Source organism: Delphinapterus leucas, chromosome 11 (assembly GCF_059928025.1).
Source record: "Delphinapterus leucas isolate spDelLeu-1000000601 "Yukka" chromosome 11, BTC_Dleu_Yukka2, whole genome shotgun sequence".
NCBI classification, from domain to species: Eukaryota; Metazoa; Chordata; class Mammalia; order Artiodactyla; family Monodontidae; genus Delphinapterus; species Delphinapterus leucas.
This window is the reverse complement of record NC_143139.1, coordinates 80119854-80137507: the sequence shown is the minus strand read 5'-3', so window position 1 is coordinate 80137507 and position 17654 is coordinate 80119854. Positions and strand designations below refer to the sequence as shown.

The window sequence follows — 17654 nt, the reverse complement described above, 5'->3', positions numbered from 1 at the left end:
TTAACCTTTTGAACTTTCTAGAGCATTTCAAAGAATTTAATGAAAGTTATGGACTTTTTTCTCCCAAAACATACACCTACATCCAAAATTTGGCATTCTTATCCCAGACTTCTTGAAAATCCTCCTTAAGAAATCCTACTGCCAACCCGTTTGCCAGTACTTCTGTGGAACTTTGTCTCTAGCCAAGGTTTTATTTGGTTTTGGAGCTCATGAGACCTCTTTATACTCTTCCAGCTCCTGAGAAAGGTAATTTCTCATAATTCTGTAAGACCAACCAAATCCAAGTTAGAGGAGAGTGGCTTTGGAAATCTGCCTGTTGTCTAGACTGAGTTATGTCCAACAAAGAACCAAATCTTGAACAATCAGACTCTTTACGAGGGAAAGGAGTGAGAAATCTCCCAACACAGACCTTTGACTTTATAGATGCTCATACTAAACCATTACAGTAATAAAACATATCGAGGTTAACCTCACGGAAAATGATAATTAAAATGATAGAATGTCCTTCTGTCTTAGGTCTGTCTTTGTGGACATTTATGTACTATATGATATACCAGCATATGGGAATGTGCTTGTATTTGTGATTAGGATCCTCAAGTACATGCATGTGCATGTATGACCAAACCTGGTATTTAAATATTTATTCTTCATTCATGCTTTAGGTTTTCTGAGGGAGCTGGCTGAGTATATCCAAGACAACCACAGTAGTATTGTATTGATACAAATGAATTCAGAGGAGGGAAACTAGGTATCTTCCATTAGTATATTTTTCTTCTAAAATTCTGTTTAGTGTCACACCTACTGTATCTTTTCTCCAGAGATATAAAATTATTCAGAGTACATGGTACATGTCCTAACTGGGAACTGAAATCGATGGAACTGTGTATTCTGAATGCAAAAGCAGTTCAAACTAAAAATTTCAGTCAAGTTTAAAAACAGAAAAGTCTTTCAAAGATTGTATGTTCTTTTCTGTTGGAACAGAAAATTAGTAAATCATTTATGAATATATTCATGTTTTATTTTAAAATTACTTATCTTAGGGTGTCATTCGAAAAATAGAATAGGTCAACTTCTTTCATACCTCAAAAATTAACTCAGCTTTGGGAAATATGATGCTAAGACATATAAAACCATAACAAACATATAATATACATTTGCACATTTACAGCACACAGGTATAAGATGAACTCAGGCCAGCTATAGGGAATGAACTTGGCCTACCGCTCATGTTACCTCTAGAATAAATGTGATTTTCAGACAGGAGACTGGGGAGAACCTTCCATTACCTTGCGACCTCCAAACGAAGCCACAGCCTCAACTCCAGTGCAGTACTGGCAACACCACCCGGAAAAGCTCATCTTCCAGTCGTGTGATTACAAAGCTTTTGTAAGTTACCCAGAATTCAGTACTTGGGTACCAGCAGGGATAGAGGGTACATTTCTAACCTGTTTACTTTTATATTGAAGGTATCCCCAAATGTCCATCACTGAAATTCCTAAAATGTTTTCCCCTTCTCTTTTTTCTTAAAGTAGCCTTCTCACCACAGAGAAAGTCCAAATAAATAGAGCTTTATAACCCTTTTAATCTTGTAAGCTTAAGGTCTGTTTTGTCTTCTTATATAGTTGTATATTTTAAATTAAATGTGATAAACTGCTATCTTAAAATGGAAATGAGTATAAATATAGCACATATAGACATTTCCACTTACAAATCTCAAAACATTGGGTCTACTGCTCTATATAAATACCAGATTCTTTTCATTTGTCATCATTTGGATTATATTACAGTACTGGGCTTTTTTTTTTTTTTTGAAATAGGAGGGAGAATCAGGCTTAGCTGAGAATTGTGAATGATATGAACAGGTAGATGTTCAAAAGATACCATTGGTTTGGGGGCAGGTGGTTGTCATGACTACAGCAGGGAAAGTGGCTGAACCCAGGACAGAGCATTGAAACTGTCTCTCTTTAAAATAAATGTCTCAATTAGGACAAAGTTTCCTGATACCTTAAAAGATAAGGATTTCACCACGATCATTTTCCTTAATTTGATGAAGATGTGGATGTTTTGATTATCTCACAGCAGTTTAGGCTTTTTTTTCATTTTGTGCTCTCTGCACCTCTTTAACTGCTTATATCTTGAAGCATTGGACTCATTTCAATAGTGATCTTCCCAGAACCGGGGGGTTGAAATGCCTCCCTCCTCCAAGGCTCAAATGCCAAATCCCTGAGCAGGGCTTTCTTGGAAGGCTTTGACCAAACCCTCTGCTACTGTGCCCTTGCACAACCTCTTCAAGTCAGGGACCTCCCGGGTCGGTAGGACTGATTCCCAACCCAGTTTTTGCAGAGTGCCAGGGTCTCCTCAGTCGTGTCAGGAAAATAATTATTTTAATGCACTCTTTTAAAAAAGACGTATAGAGCTCTTTCTATTTTTTGAAGGGAATTAAAGAAAAATGATAAATGGAAAGAGCCCCGTTGAAGCTTCAAAAGGTTGAAGGGGAGTCAACTGATAGACAAAATAGACATTTTGCTAAAAACTATTTCCCCCCCCCCAGCCAGAATTTGAAGCACGCGTGACGATTTGTACCAAGGCAGTATTGGAGCCGATCACCTAACAGCAAAGTGGTTGGTCATTCCTGGGAGGAGACATTCTCATCCTTCTCCTGCCCCATTCAGCCCCTCCAGTGTCAGTTTGCACCAAAGACTCAGCTCTCTGGGCTGTGGAACAACTGTGAATGACATTCCCCCTCCCCGCACGCTCCCAGCCTGTTCTCAAGTGGATCAACCACAGGGCACACAGCTGTGAATGAAAAAGGTCCAAAACTGCATCTCTGCCTCAGAACAGCCTAACATTAATTACCTATGCAGCCAACTAAGTCCAAATGGGGTGCATGTTGCTTAGCTTCTCAGCTGTCTCATACAACCCTGTAATTACATAGATAGTGATGTGATTTATTTTTGCAGACATAGCTGCCTCAAAAAACAAGGGAAAACATTTTTAGATGCCCCCGTTTTGCAGTTAAATATGATCTGAAAGATGGCGTCTTTAGAAACTGCTACAGTTTTATTATAAAGAGCAATTTACAGCTTTCAGAACTGTGCTTAATTCTGCTGCATTCTCTCTATACGTGCATTTATTTGTTAGAATTAGTTACCGTTAGTTTTTAAAAGTTATGCAGCAGCCTACAGCCAGCACACCTGGCCAGTAGTACTTCTACAGTCTGCTTTCAAATTGCTACTCAGATTTATATTCTGTTTTTCATAAATCGTTAAATTTTTTTTGTATTTCAGTATTTAGGTTCTATGCTGATAAAAGAGCTCAGGGGGACAGAATCAACCCAAGATGCTTGTGCAAAAATGCGGGTAAGTTTGCCAAACCATTTTATTTCTAGTCACTGAAATATACTAAATACTGGCTGTGGATACAGATTGCCACTTTTCAAATTACTATTTTCTTCATCTGTTGGTCTGCTGAATCACATTGGTGTTATATAAAAAGGTGTTTGGGTTTTGTTCATGTTTTTATATTTGAGCTTATGTCACTGTAGTTTGAGCTGATGTCTATTTAATTCAGTTACTCTTATTTTTAAAGATTTAAAGTAATTTTATATACATTGATCATTCTCCAGATTAGGAGAAAAATGACCTTTAGTTTACTACAAGAAAACGTTTTAAGCACCCACTTGACAGTCTGAGAATATTTATTGAAAAGACTGCCAACTAACTAAAAATTAACAAATGGAGAATATTGAGAGCATATTATAAAAAGCTCATTTTCCTTATGAGCCTTCTTAATTATTCATTTTTTAATGTAAGAAAAACATTCAACTCTGAGCTGAATCATATAAGGACACAATGTTGACAGAAATGGCAATTCCAAATGCCTGTGTTTGGTGGCTGCTGGGTTCTGAGGAGTCTGTATCACCCAAACCGATTCTCACTCACGCTGCAGATCCATGTGACCTTTTTCTTTCATGTGTCCCTATTCTTCTTCCTCCATAGCACATGTGTGGAGGATATGGTGATATCTGACTAATGATACAAATTAAGAATATCGGACTTAGTCCATATAGCAACTAATCAGGGTCAAATTGAAGATCATTAGCAAGTGAACCCTAACTTTTGTCATTTATTTTATATGAGCAGCTTTTGATGGGACATACTTAAAAGCATATAATTTAACAGTTACAAAGGTAAACATGTAATGTCCATTGCTCATGAAAAGCTCAATACATGTGAATCTTCATGAATTTGACACCTCAGTATGTAATCGTCATTTTAATATTTTGATCATTTCAGTAGCAGAAAAACTGAAACAGTTATCCTTCTATTTGATGTAGTTATACTTAAATTGTCAGGACCAGTGAATCCTTATCCCAGGTACTGTTTAGATGAAAAACACTGTGACGCGTGCAGCAACCCAAGTTCTAGTTCTGTTGCTGCTTACTTGCCTTAGGAGTCAGTTTTTAGTCATAATAATAATAACTGGTAGCATTTACTGAGTAGTTACAGTGTGCCAGTCTTCTGTGCTGGATACTTTGAGTGTCCAGCTCATCCAGTCTTTACTACAAAGCTATAAAGATTAGTACAATTGTTGATCCCATTTTGCAGATGGAGAAACTGAGGTTTAGAGAGCTTAAATAACTTTCTCAAGGTCCAGCAGTGAATAACTTGCCAATCTGGGACTGGGTCTGTCTGACTCCGTATCCCAAGCTTTTAACTACTGTATGCATCTGCTTCTTCTGGGCCTCATTTTCTTAGGAAGTAAGGACATTGGACTGGATGCCCATTAGGGTTCTTCCTGGTTTTATAATTCCGGGAATCTTGTATACTAAATATCTATCTGATCTAAATTATGTCACCAGTGAACAATAAGAAATGGGAAAGGTTTTCAATCATCAAGCCTCATAATAATTTTAGAGCTATTTATGAAGATGTCTAAGAAAGTAACTTGGCATCTCTGACTTAATACATCTGAGTCCAGCCACTTCGATGTGGTAATGAGCACAAATAGCGCATAGAGCACATAGCACCATTTAAAATACACCAGATCTGTGATTTGAATTTCGGTCAATTTCTTAAACTTAAGTGGATCTGAAATTTCATTTGGATAGCAATAGCAAAACCATTTTAATAGTCTCAGTGGAGAATAATTTAGTTAAATACTTGTCTGTTGCTTAAAATGAAAAGGCCATCTATTTAGAAGCCAGTCTTCTGTTCTTTGGGGTGTTTATCCAGTTTGCTGCCCTTGGTGTTATTTTGGGTAGTTTGCATGAAGATAAGAACTTTATTGCTTCTTAGGATATCATAAACCCTTATTTCCCATCTTGATTAAACAAACATCAGTCTTTGATACAGTAGCTGAAGTTGCACTCACTGGGTTCACCAGAGCCTTTCAAAACCAGAAGCGCAGATTTGATCTGTTATGTGGAACTATTGAATTGTGAATTAGAGCTCTCACCGACTAAAAATGGTGTGGATCTCAACTTGCAGTTAATGTTCAGTTTGAACGTCCAGTTGCTGTTTTCTGTCTTTTCAACATGGTTGCATTTCAGCCAAAAGTCCCAGTGTAATCCAGTCTCCCCAGGGGAAATACTTGAGGGCACAGATGGTCTTAAAATTGATATACCGTAATGTCACTGGGCCAAAGTATGGTGCACTAAAACTTTACCTGGTTTCCTCTTTCAGTTCAATTGAAAAAAAAAAAGTTTTCAATTCAACAGTATGAATTTTAGCTGAAATTAAAATTTCTTTCCCAGTAAGAAGTAAATCAGTGTAGTTCCTTATTCTGAGAACTATTTCCTTAAATGTGTTTTGTTAACAAAGATGACTACAATTCGGCTCCTGCTGTCACTGAGTACGATTCAGTGGAGGAGGCCAACATGTTAACAGTGCTTCTAGGAGTAGGAGAAGTATCACCGTAGAGGTGTCTTCATGTTGCCATCAGGTGTGGTCTCCTAAAATCAGTTTATTGGGATTAATAACAGTTAACACTTGAGAGCTGTGGCCCAGGCCCTGCACAAGTGAAATGTACATTAATTCATTTAATCATGAGATGAGTATTGCTATTGTCCCCACTTTCCATATGGGGAGACAAAGGCCAAGGAAGGTTAAGTAACTTGCCCAAGGTCACCCAGCCAGTGAGTAGTGGAACCAGGATTTGAACCCAGGCAGTCTAACTCCACCACCCATACTCGAATCCCCAGGCTGTACCACCTCTCACATGTGCCAGTGGAACGTTTATTGTCCTGAATTTTAAAATAGCTGAAAAGGTGGATCATTTATGTTGATAAAGAAAGAACTTTAGGAACCCTCAAAGAGTGTGTAAGATTAGTACCAACTAAATTAAACCATTTAGGTAACAAACATATGTAGTAATTTGGGCTACATTCCAATGTACTAACATAAATAAAAATTTCAGGAGTTTTTTTTGCATCTTTAGCAACTATAAATGTTTTTTTCCATAACGCTTACTTTAACACGTTCAGTTTGCCCCAGCAGAAACCAAACACAGTTTTCCCTTCTCTGATAGTCATGATTGGTTATTTTCTGATTTTATCTAAACCTGTTTATTCATCTCTAAGGTCCCATCAGTTCTGAAATAAAGATAATTCTACACTACTCTCCTGGTATTCTATTATACACCTATTATTTCAATTAAAAATACACCATAACTAACAGACATGTGTGAGATGATAGTAATTCATATCATTCTGCAATATGGAATCACTTCTCTCTTTGTTCAGGTTAACCAGTCTCTTTCCTCTTCAAACTGTCTTAAGATTTTTTAATTAATAGACTTAACTTTTAGAGAAGTTTTGGGTTCACAAGAAAATTGGGCATAAAGCAGAGAAAGGTCCCTCCATCACCACCACCCTCACAGTCTCGCCTATTACTAACATCTTGCATTAGTGCGGTACGTTTGTCACAATTATGAACCAATATTGATATATTATTATTAACTAAAGTCCATGGTCTACATTAGCATTCGTTCTTTGTGTCATACAGTGTTTTGGGTTCTGACAAGTGCATAATGTCATGTGTCCACCATTACGATACCGTACAGAATAGTTTCACAGCCTAAAAATCCCCTGTGCTCCACCTACTCTCCCCTCCTGTCTGCTGCTACCGTAACGCCTGACAACCCTGACCTTCTTGTTACATCCACAGTTTTGTCTTTTCCAGAATGTCATGTAGTTGGAATCATACAGTATGTAGCCTTTTCAGACTTGCTTCTTTCACTTAGCAGAATGCATTTAAGGTTCCTCTGTGTCTTTTGTGGCTTGATAGCTCACTTCTTTTAATCACTGAGTAATATTCCATTGTATGGATGTACCACAGTTTGTATATCCATTCACCTATTGAAGGCCATCCTGGTTGTTTCCAAGTTTTGGCAGTTATGAATAGAGCCGCTGTAAACACTTTTATGCAGGTTTTCATTGTAAGACTCCCCCCATCCCTGGAAGAATTATCTTCTGAATTGTGTTTAGTGAAAAAGAATCAATAGAAACTTGCAAGAAACCCTGATCATTTTGTAAGTAAAATTGCAGTTTTTGCCTTATCTTTTAGAGTTTTTTTTTTTTTTTAAAATAAAAGCCTACGAGACTATCCATGTCTTGATACTGAGGCATACTTTTAGGAAGGATAATTTCTATGAATTATTTTGCACCTTAGTGGTACAACTGGGCTGCTTATTTCCTTTCCCATGATAGCTTTACAGACATGTCTATTTAAAATTAAAAATTTAAAACATATTAGTAATATGTCAGGAGTTGTGACAGATATCCGTTTAATCTGAACACATTCATTTCGTGCTGCCTTTGTGTTCCTGGTTGGGTTTTCCAGCTAGATTTGGGCTCAGAGCCAGAGTCTTCCTTTCTAAAAGGGTTCCTGAGAGGAATCCTAGCTCTACGGTCCTGAACACGATCCTCCCCTAACATATTCCCCACAGAACATGGAACCTTCCCTCTGTCACACCTCACATAACACTGTGTGACGTCTGGTCACACCTGCCCTGTGCCCCTTAGAAGGCAGGAACCGTGTGTGCTGTGTCCCCAGGGTCTGCTGATAATAGCTACCTTACGAAGTAGCTGTGATGGTTCCATAAAGTAATGCCTGGGAAGGGTCTAGCTCAGTAAAATCTTAAAACACGTGACCTCTTCCTCCAAACGTTGGAAAAACAAGTAAATTGATGGATAGATTTGCTTTGGATTATTTCATTTGTTTTTCCCCACCTCTGATGGGGTCCTTACCCTGGTTTTCTATGTATACAGTATGTATGAGAGTATTCAGAAACTTAGGGACCCTGCACTCTTCTTTCCAATTTTTAAAGGTCATTGCCTAAAGCAAGAAAAAAATGAAGGAACACTGTAGATACGATGTTATATGTAATTTTGCATTTCATATTTAGGGGAGGTAATTTGTTCCTAATTCTATTGGGAGTTGCTTCTTTTAACTAATGTGTCCACAGGACTGAACTTTACAAAGCAATAAATAGATTGCTTGGGCCTTTCAGTTCTCTTTGGCATGATTAGCTCCCACTTCAGGATTCTAAGAGGTACAGTGTTTGGTGAAGTGAGGGATTTGTTCTGGCAACAGGAGGTCCTACGATTCCATTTTGCCTCCCTAGACTTACTCATACCCCATCCCCTAACCCTGAGTTTGGCCCCAGGGAATATTTATCACTAATATATAGCACTTCCCTCATTAAATGTACCATCAGGAAACATCTGCTACTGGAAGAGGTAGGCCGTTCTATTCAATTTAATACTCTGAAATCTGACTTTCCCCTAATCCCATAGTTGATGGTTAGAAATGTTCACAGGTGTCACAGGTGTTTGCATTCAAGGACATTTCCCTAAAAAAAAAAAAAAGAAAACAAAAGAAAAAGAAATATCTGTTCTCAACTATAATAAGGTAGAAATCGGCCTTTCTGATGTAAGAAAGGAAATATTTTAAAATTATGTTTAAGTCAGGAATAAGCAAATCTTCCAGTGTACTTCGGTTTTGGAACCTCTGTTTCCCAAAGGGCTTAGACAGTTTCACCATGGTTCAGACTTCTTGTTGAGTCTGTTCCCTTTAACTTTATATGATCTTTAAACTTTTAATCTGGAAACAATTCTAAAGTTGAATTTTAATATAGATTTCCAAATAATCATCTGTGCCTTGGTTGAAGTGTGAAGACCATCTTTTTTCTGTGTTTGCAAGGAAAGAAATTAATGGCAGAGAATGGATTGGAAAGCTTGAAAAAAGGTAGATTTTAGAACCAGGTGGAAATGTTAAATTAAGAGGCCTCTTTCCTTAGGAGAGGCTCAAAGTGAAGTCATGTTTAGTCCTTCTGTCCTCATACAAATCCCTTCTCTGAGGAGCTGTCATTTTCAGAAGTAATTTCAGGGACTACTTCTTAGGAACCAGGCTGGGGAAAAAACCTAAAAACAACTGTTTTTTAAAAGTTTCTGTTGCCCAAGTTTCAGGGAAGAATCAAGTTTTATCTTTCACTCTCTCAAAAGTACTGCACGAGGCAGGTAAACACAGGTCTAAGCCCTTGAATGTGGTGTGTGTGTCTGTGTGTGTGTATTAAGATAGCAATACACACAACGAAACAGCTGCCCTTCTAACCCCTGTCACTGTGCTTTGCTCGTGTGTACTTTTTGCTTCGTGAGTATTGTATTTTCCTAGGAGTCTACCCAGTGGAACACCAAACGGTCCCAATCACCGTATCCCATATCATCTTCATATCCCAGTTCTCTTTACTTTTTATTTTTGTTTTTATTACTCTCGTTACTGGCTTTTCTCCCATGTAACACCCTCACTGCTCCACATCACTGAAAGATGTCATGCGCCTCTTCTGTCTTTAATTTCCACTTGTCTGAAGCCCTCTTTCTAAACATAGTGAGTCAGTTGTTTTGGGTTCAGATACATTGTTCTGCTGAACATTCCCTGTTGCAGCCACCATTTCACTGCAGTCCGAGTATGTTCCGCAGAGATTATTCAGTTACGCTGACAGATTTTGATTTTACTTCTGCCCTCCTTTGCCAGTGGGGTGCTGTGCTTTGAAAAGCTAAGCGAAAGCATTAATCCTCAGAATAACGGTAATAGCCCAAATCTATTGATGTTCACTACATGCTAGGCACGGAATTATGTCATCTCACAACAGCTCCACAAAGGAGATGCTATATTAACATACCCATTTTACAGATGAAGTAACTAAGACAAAGGGAGGTTAAAATACCTAGCCACATAGTTTGAAAAGGGTGGAGCTAAGACAGAAATCCAAACATACCGTCCTGTGCTCTTACTGTAGTGAGTAGAGGAGGCCCTGGAGGAAGGAGCTTATCATTGGGTCCCTTCATAAATTCAGGATGACACCACACACACACACACACACACACACACGCTCTGAAGCTGTACTTAAATGTGATAGACTGAAAAAGTCCGTGTGTTTTTGCACGTTTACAGTTGACTTTTCTAACTTAAAAAATCTTAAATTTTTTAAACTTTACATTTGCTTCTTACAAAAGCAATACACATTCATTATTATTCAACTTTCAAATAGGGATATAGAAAAGAGAAATAAAAACAACTGTAGTTTTACCACCCAGAAGTGGTAAACACCCCTCTGTTAACACCTCGTTTGTACATAATCCTCCAGACTGATTAGTTATGCATTTACAGGCATCACTTTTCTACAAAAAATGGAAATATTCTGAGGCTGTTTATAATCTATTTTTAAATACAATATATTTTGAAACATTTTTATTCCAATAGCTGTTCATCCCCAATATTATTTGAACTGGTTGAACAATATTCCAATCCATAACTGAACCAAACTTATTTAACCAGTTCCCCTTTTTGGTCATTAGGTCATTTTCAGTTTTTTCCAATTATAACCAATACTTTGGGTAACATCCCTATACCTCAGTCTTTTGCAGCTGGTCTGATTATGTCTTTAGAATAAGCCACTAAATGTAGAATGACTGGGTCAAAGAGTATACACATCTTGAAACTCTGGGTAAGTATTGCCAAACTGCCTTACAAAAACATTGTTCCAATTTATACTCCCAGAAGCAGTCCAGGAAGACGCATTGATGTTTGCTTGTCACACCTCTCAGGGGCATAACTTAATGTCTTGGATGTGTTCCTAGTTGAGGGTGAACTGGGGAACTTTTACGAGAAAACATACATCTCCAGCATGACCTCTGGGCTTATCAGCTCTATCTGGTCAACATCTATTCTAGACATAACTCTAGAATCTGTCTTCAGGACCCAAACTCTTTTTTATGTGCAGAATGTTTTATACTTTCCCAGTCCCCGAGGAACCAAGGGTGAATTAAATACTACTTGTTAATTGCTCTGAAGACCAAGAGCTGCAGCTAACTGCTAACTAAGGATGTTTGGAAATCGCTTGTCAAGTGGAGCACAGTGTGTTTTGATAAGTCAGTGTCTCTCTGAATTGGTGTTAAACTGCAGCACAGCTGAGTCTGTACGTATAGCGAGAGCAGAGAGCAGTTCTGACAGTGACTTTCAATCAAATTGAGCAACTGCAACTCTAGAGCAGAAGTTCTCAAAGTGTGGTCCCCAGACTGGCAGCATCAGCAGCATCTGGGAACTTGCTGGAAATGCAAAATCTTAGGCCCTACCACAGACTTACTGTCTCAGTCTGTCTGGGCTGCTGGAACAAAAATACCGTATACTGGGAGAAATTGATTTCTCGTAGCTCTGGAGGCTGGGAAGTCCAAGATCAAGGCACTGGCAGACTTGGTATCTGGCGAGGGCACTTTTCCTGGGTCATAGATGGCCGTCTTTTCACCATGCCCTCCTGGCAGAGGGGGCAAGTGAGCTCTTTCGGGCCTCTTTTATAAACACATAATCCCATTCATGAGGGCTCCACCCTCATGACCTAAGCACTGCGCAAAGGCCCCACCTCCTAATACCATCACATTGGGCATTAGGGTTCAACAAATAAACTTTGGGGGGAAGCAAACATTCGGTCTGTAGCGCTTACTGAATCAGAAACTCTAGGGGTGGCACCCAACAGCCTGTTATTTACCAAGCACTCCATGTTATTTGAATGCTCTCGAAAGTTTGAGAACCACCTCCTTGGTCCACTGGGCATTCCAGTAAGGCTGCTGTGTAGATAGGCTATCCTGGTAGAACAGTCTGCCACAATGCCTGGATACCAGCCAGGGCCAGAGGAGTAGAGACAGAGGGCATTGCTTTGTGCTGTGCAGACCTGGCCAGGGTGTGTGAGTTACTCCACAGTACAATAGCCGAGTCTTATGCCGGAGGAGGAGTTTGAATGGCTGCTGCTTGCCCACTGTCTGTTCTTGTCACGTGGCCTTACTTAGGCTCTGTATTCACCCAGCCTTTGGGTCAGAGTCCTTGTGACCAGAAAAGCCCTTGAGAGGTCATTTACCCTCATTTTCCAGCCAAATGAGACTTACCCCTAAGTCATTAGGGATAGATGAGGGAAACTATTATTAAAGACCAGATGGAGAAACTTCCCAGCTGTCCCTAATAATCATTCTGTCCTCTCAAGAAGTCTTTCCTTCTCATCTCACTGCTTGCAGTTTGAGCCAATTTTCTGTTGCCAAAACGAAGTCCTAACCCTTCCCTCCTTGAAGCTGAACTTCACAAGATCTGTGACACGTTTGCCACACCATAGGAATCTCTTGGTGCATCTCTAGTCACATCCGTGGTTCTCCTCCAAGTTCTTCAAAGGCCTCCATGCCTGGCTCTGAGTACCTCGGCTCTCTGAAAAGCCTCCTGAGTTCTCCGTGTGTCGAGAAGCTGGGACAGTGGTCCTTCTTTATAAAACTGGCTTCTTCCTCGTCGCTGTACATGAATTCATTTGCTCATTCCTTTAACAATCATGGATTTCAGCAGCTTTTAGATCAAACCCTAGGAAATTGCTGATATTGAGCCATTTTTGACCCTTAAAAATGACAACTTCATAGGGTTCACCTGAGACCATGTGCTAGTCATTATAAGAGAGACAAGTCGAGAAAGGTGTGCGCCATCCTCAGGTGCATGAGGGGAGCAGACAGCCCCACCCCAGAGCAGCGGACGCCGAGGGACGGCAGAGGCTCACAGAGCAGGCGGGGGAGCAAAAGGAAAGCCGTCCCGTCAGCTGGGAGGCCAGAAAGTGACTTTGAAACTGAGCTTTCCCCAGAAAGTGACCTTGAAACTGAGCTCCAAAGGGTAAGAGTTCATGTTAAATGGCTGATTTGCGGTCTGTATTTTCTCTCTTAATAATCCCCGCAACGTAGCTGGTTTTGCTGCATACAAAATCACCACAATATTGCTTGTTTGGTGTATTTTTTTAATCATTTGAAAGTCACTTGAGGCTACCAAACATAAGTGTTTGATCCTATTTTAATTTACTTGCTGAAACTGAATATAATAATTAAGTGTTGAAACTAAGGAAAATACTATATGGCAAAATTAATAGGTACGGGGCTTCCCTGGTGGCGCAGTGGTTGAGAGTCCGCCTGCCGATGCAGGGGACGCGGGTTCGTGCCCCGGTCCGGGAGGATCCCACATGCTGCAGAGCGGCTGGGCCCGTGAACCATGGCCGCTGAGCCTGCGCGTCCGGAGCCTGTGCTCCGCAACGGGAGAGGCCACAACAGTGAGAGGCCCGCGTACCGCAAAAAAAAAAAAAAAATTAATAGTTATAACTCAGCACTGAATATCTAACTAGAAAGCGTTCTTAGGGTAGCCGTGTGTAGGTTAAAATATGCTCTAAGTTGGATGGCAGTAGACCACTGGGAAATCTGTGCCAGTCTGTGCTTAAAATACGCCAGCAGTTATCGGGGTTTTGTAAGAATGAAGAGTCAGTGACCTCCTCCCCGCGGACTGCCTCACTCTTTTTCCTCTCTGTGCTGATTACTGGGCACAGTTGATTCCTGTTAAGAGCATAAATGTCACTCTGGACTCAAATCCAACATTACAGCTCACAGCTGAAGTGTTTCCAGTCCCAGTTATAAACCTCTTTGCTCTCATTCACACTTGTGAAAGTCCTGCTCTGAGATGCAAAGGTCCCTGCAATCTCACAAGGATATTCTCATACTGTTGATTCTGCATTAGAAAATGAGAAACTATTGATATTTTCAGGGTGTGCTGTAAGGCTAGAACAAAAGCTCAATGGCAAATTCTTACTTGATACAAATATTCCAAGCAGTTCATAATTTGTCATTTAAAAGGAAAAGAAAAAAGATGGTGAGTTTTTGGATTCACCAAGGTTGATTCATTCCTTGGTGAATCCAAAAATCCCTCTTAAAAAAAAATGCTCTGAAAGCGTTCAGTTACTTTTCCTATTAAGAACAATATTTCAGGTGTCCACCTCCAGATAGAAAATTATCCCTGTTCTGTACGATGCTTAAAAACAATATAAATCCAAGTGCTAAATAAAGGACTGGCTTTAAATTGAAGATTCAAAAGTTGCATTTTATTTTAGGTTTCAGAACTGTAACATCTCTATATAACTAAATACTGTTTCTCTTAGAATAATAAAAGGATGGTCATCTTAATTCAGGAAATTGTGAAGAACATACAATGGAATATCACTATATTCTTTCAGCTTTCCGTGGGAGAACAAGACGCTGCAAAGGTTAAGTTAATTGGGGGCATCACCCGCGAGTATGTAGCTGATTAGGTATGCAGAGGTCCTCATTACAAATGAGTCTCTCCTGTGAAGCTGGCACTGAAGGGAGGGGCTTTGAGGACTCTGGGAAACCTCAGAAATTCCACAGAGTGGGGCATAGTAAAAAGCAACTAGAAACAAAAGGGAACCACAAAAGAAAGTTTGCCCTGAGCATTTTACTGAGGAAATGGGCCTGAAGAAGAGAATTCTGTTTATACAAATAAATAAAGCTACAATGTTTAACATACACATATGGGAGTATTCACCATCCAGAAACACAGCAAAGCATGAAGATAGGTCATAGAAACCAAGCTGCCTGAGAGCAGATGCTTTGTAACCTGAGCAGTGGTGTCCAGACTAGGTGCCTTTGTCCCTCGGCAGGAGAAGAAGGTGATTACAACGCTGGGGAGGGTGGGACTTCAGCTGCCTGGGACCAGGCTGAAGCTCCGAGCTCACATTTTGATATCTGAAAAGCCTTCCTAAAATGAAGCGCTTATTGGATTTCTTGCCTCCCTGGTTAGCCAGTGAAGACTCAGTATATTTACCTTCTTTCTGTGCGCTTTCATCTTTCATTAAAATTATGTGTGAATAGACCTCTCTAAAGCTCTGTAAAGTACACCGTCAGAAAATCCTCTAGATTCTAGAGTCCAGAAAGAGGTTGGATCTGTATCTCTTATAGAAATATAATCGCCTTAACAGAGGTGCATTACCCTGAAGACCTCCCACAGCCCCTTTGAACTCTGCGGCTGGCCAGATCCATCATCTTTTTATCTTGGCTCAGTGGAAGAAGAAGTACAGTTTGGGCTGCAGGTTGGAACCTGTGGCCACCCCCAATACAGCCTGCATCGTTGGGACCCCAGTGCGGCCTCCAGTTAGGAAAGCAGGGATTCTTGCCACCCACGGAAGAGAAAGAAATGACCATCCTTTATCTTTTCTTCTTTGTTCAGCTTGGCTGGACATATGATGTGAAATCTTTGTATCAGGACAGAAATCCCCACTGATGCCCTCATTTCAGCCTAAGAGCCTGTGTCCTGACCTGCCTGTCTTTCTAGCTCTCTGGTCCCCCTCTTGGCATTCGTTGCACCGTGTTCTTTTCTGTGTCTGCTGTCACCATTGTCCTGAAGCTGCTCTTGATAAAATCAGCAACAAATTTTTCTACTTGCCCAAACCAGGGGTTTCACCCAGGAAACGCAGTAAAAGTAGCAGCCACTCCTATGTGTGCCAGCCGCTGTGCTAGGCACAGACTTTTAGGCCTTTTTAGTCCTCCTGGCATCAGGCACTGCTCCCACCTTCTAAGGAATCTTCTTCTGGACTTGTGATACTGCTGTCAGGTTTCAGATTCCTTCATTGACTCTTCTTACCCATTTCTTAAGTATTAACCATCCCCTGAGGGGTGATTCTTAGACCTCCTCTAGTTCACTCTTTGAGCCACTTTATCTGCTCCCATATCCTCAGCTACCCCCTCAATGTGGTTGGATTTCCAGATCTGAAAATTCTTATTTCCAGTTTCCTAGTGGACATCCCCACAGGATTATCAAACTGATAATCACATTCAAGAGGGTTTCATGCGAGAAAGCACATCTCCCTCCAGTGTTCCTATCTCGGCTGACGGCCTCTTTGTCCGCGGCGTCCTCCCGCTCACCCATCTTCTGTCCGGATCAGTCAGCAGATCCTCTTGATTCTTCTTTATCAGAATGGTGGCCCCCCCTTCCATTCTCCAGAGCATCTACTTCAACTCAGGTGCTTAGGTTCTCTCAATTGAATTTACACCACAGCTTCCTGCCTCCCTGCATTCAGCCTCTAGCTATTCCAGTCCATCCAACCACCAGAACTGTCTTTTTGCAACAGAGATCTGATCCCTACTTAAAAGCTTCCAGTGGATCCCAGCTTGGTGGAGTAAGTCACAGTCTTCCAAACCTATTGTACCAGCCTCATCTCCCACCAATTACCCAAACCCACTATATTATTTCTCATTTCCAGATGTTTATGTGTGTGTTGATTCTGCGGCTAAAACAGCCTCTGTGTCCTCTCCTGCCACATGGAGAATTCCTATCCAACCTTTAAGAGCCAGGTCGGTCACCCCTAGCGGGCAGCCGGTGTTAGTTGAATGAATGGATGAGGACTTGCCCACTTCCTCGTGCAGAGTGAGGCTCTCCCTGCTCAGCACTCTGGAAGCATCCTGTTCACATCTCTGTCCCATTTGTCAACATTTGCGTTGTAGCTGCTCTCTGTATCAGACCAAGCCAGGAACGGTGATGTGTGCTTCATGTGCCCCTTCCTCTCCCTCTCCCATGGCAGACGTTGTTCCCAACCCTCTTTACGACAGAGCCCAGACACAGGCTCAGAATCCTTCTCAACACGGCACTAGACAACCACTCTTCAGCAGACCGGAGTCTGCACCCAGTCTGAGGTCTGTGTGACATCCCCCAAAGAAGACTGCATTTTTCCAGCACATGGGCCGCCTACCTAGTATAACCACTCAATTGCTCAATGAATGAGAAATGGGTTGTTTTTCTTGATACTACCTGAAGTGTTGGTATTTTAACCTTAGGTTAGGTGTATATTATTTCATGTTACAGATAGATCTGTCCACGAGAATGTATTCACAGCAAGAGATGAGCGAGGTGATTTGTTAAAACCCATTGTTACTCTTTGCAAAGAAGTCTTCACACACACACACACACACACACACACACACACACGTACGTTCAGTCCACCAAACCACTGCCTGTTCCTTCCCCCTCGCTACAGATTCAGCCCCACGGCCTTGCCTTACAGTCAGCACACGGCATGTTATTTCCTCTAGCCTTGCCTCCACTTAATCTTGCACATTGTTAAGAGTTGGTTGGATAAAGCATTAAAAAAGATAAAAGTATCTATCCTTACATTCCAATTTCATAATATCTCTTTTCGGCAATCACAAAAGAAAACTGTTGAGTCTGGGTAATTTTAAAACTAGTTAAAAAGCACTTCGAGGGAGCTGCTTTTTTCTATACTGTATGAAACAGTTAATATTA

General features: G+C 40.7%; 1 protein-coding gene across 1 annotated transcript in view; it reads left to right on the top strand.

Annotated features, from left to right (window-relative positions):
- Positions 1–17654, top strand: part of ANKS1B (ankyrin repeat and sterile alpha motif domain containing 1B) — an 82937-nt gene that overhangs the window by 26026 nt on the left and 39257 nt on the right. The window contains exons 3-4 of the mRNA XM_022599860.3: positions 1258–1386; positions 3288–3359. Coding sequence (XP_022455568.1) covers positions 1258–1386; positions 3288–3359 — 201 coding nt within the window. The remainder of the gene's footprint in view (positions 1–1257; positions 1387–3287; positions 3360–17654) is intronic.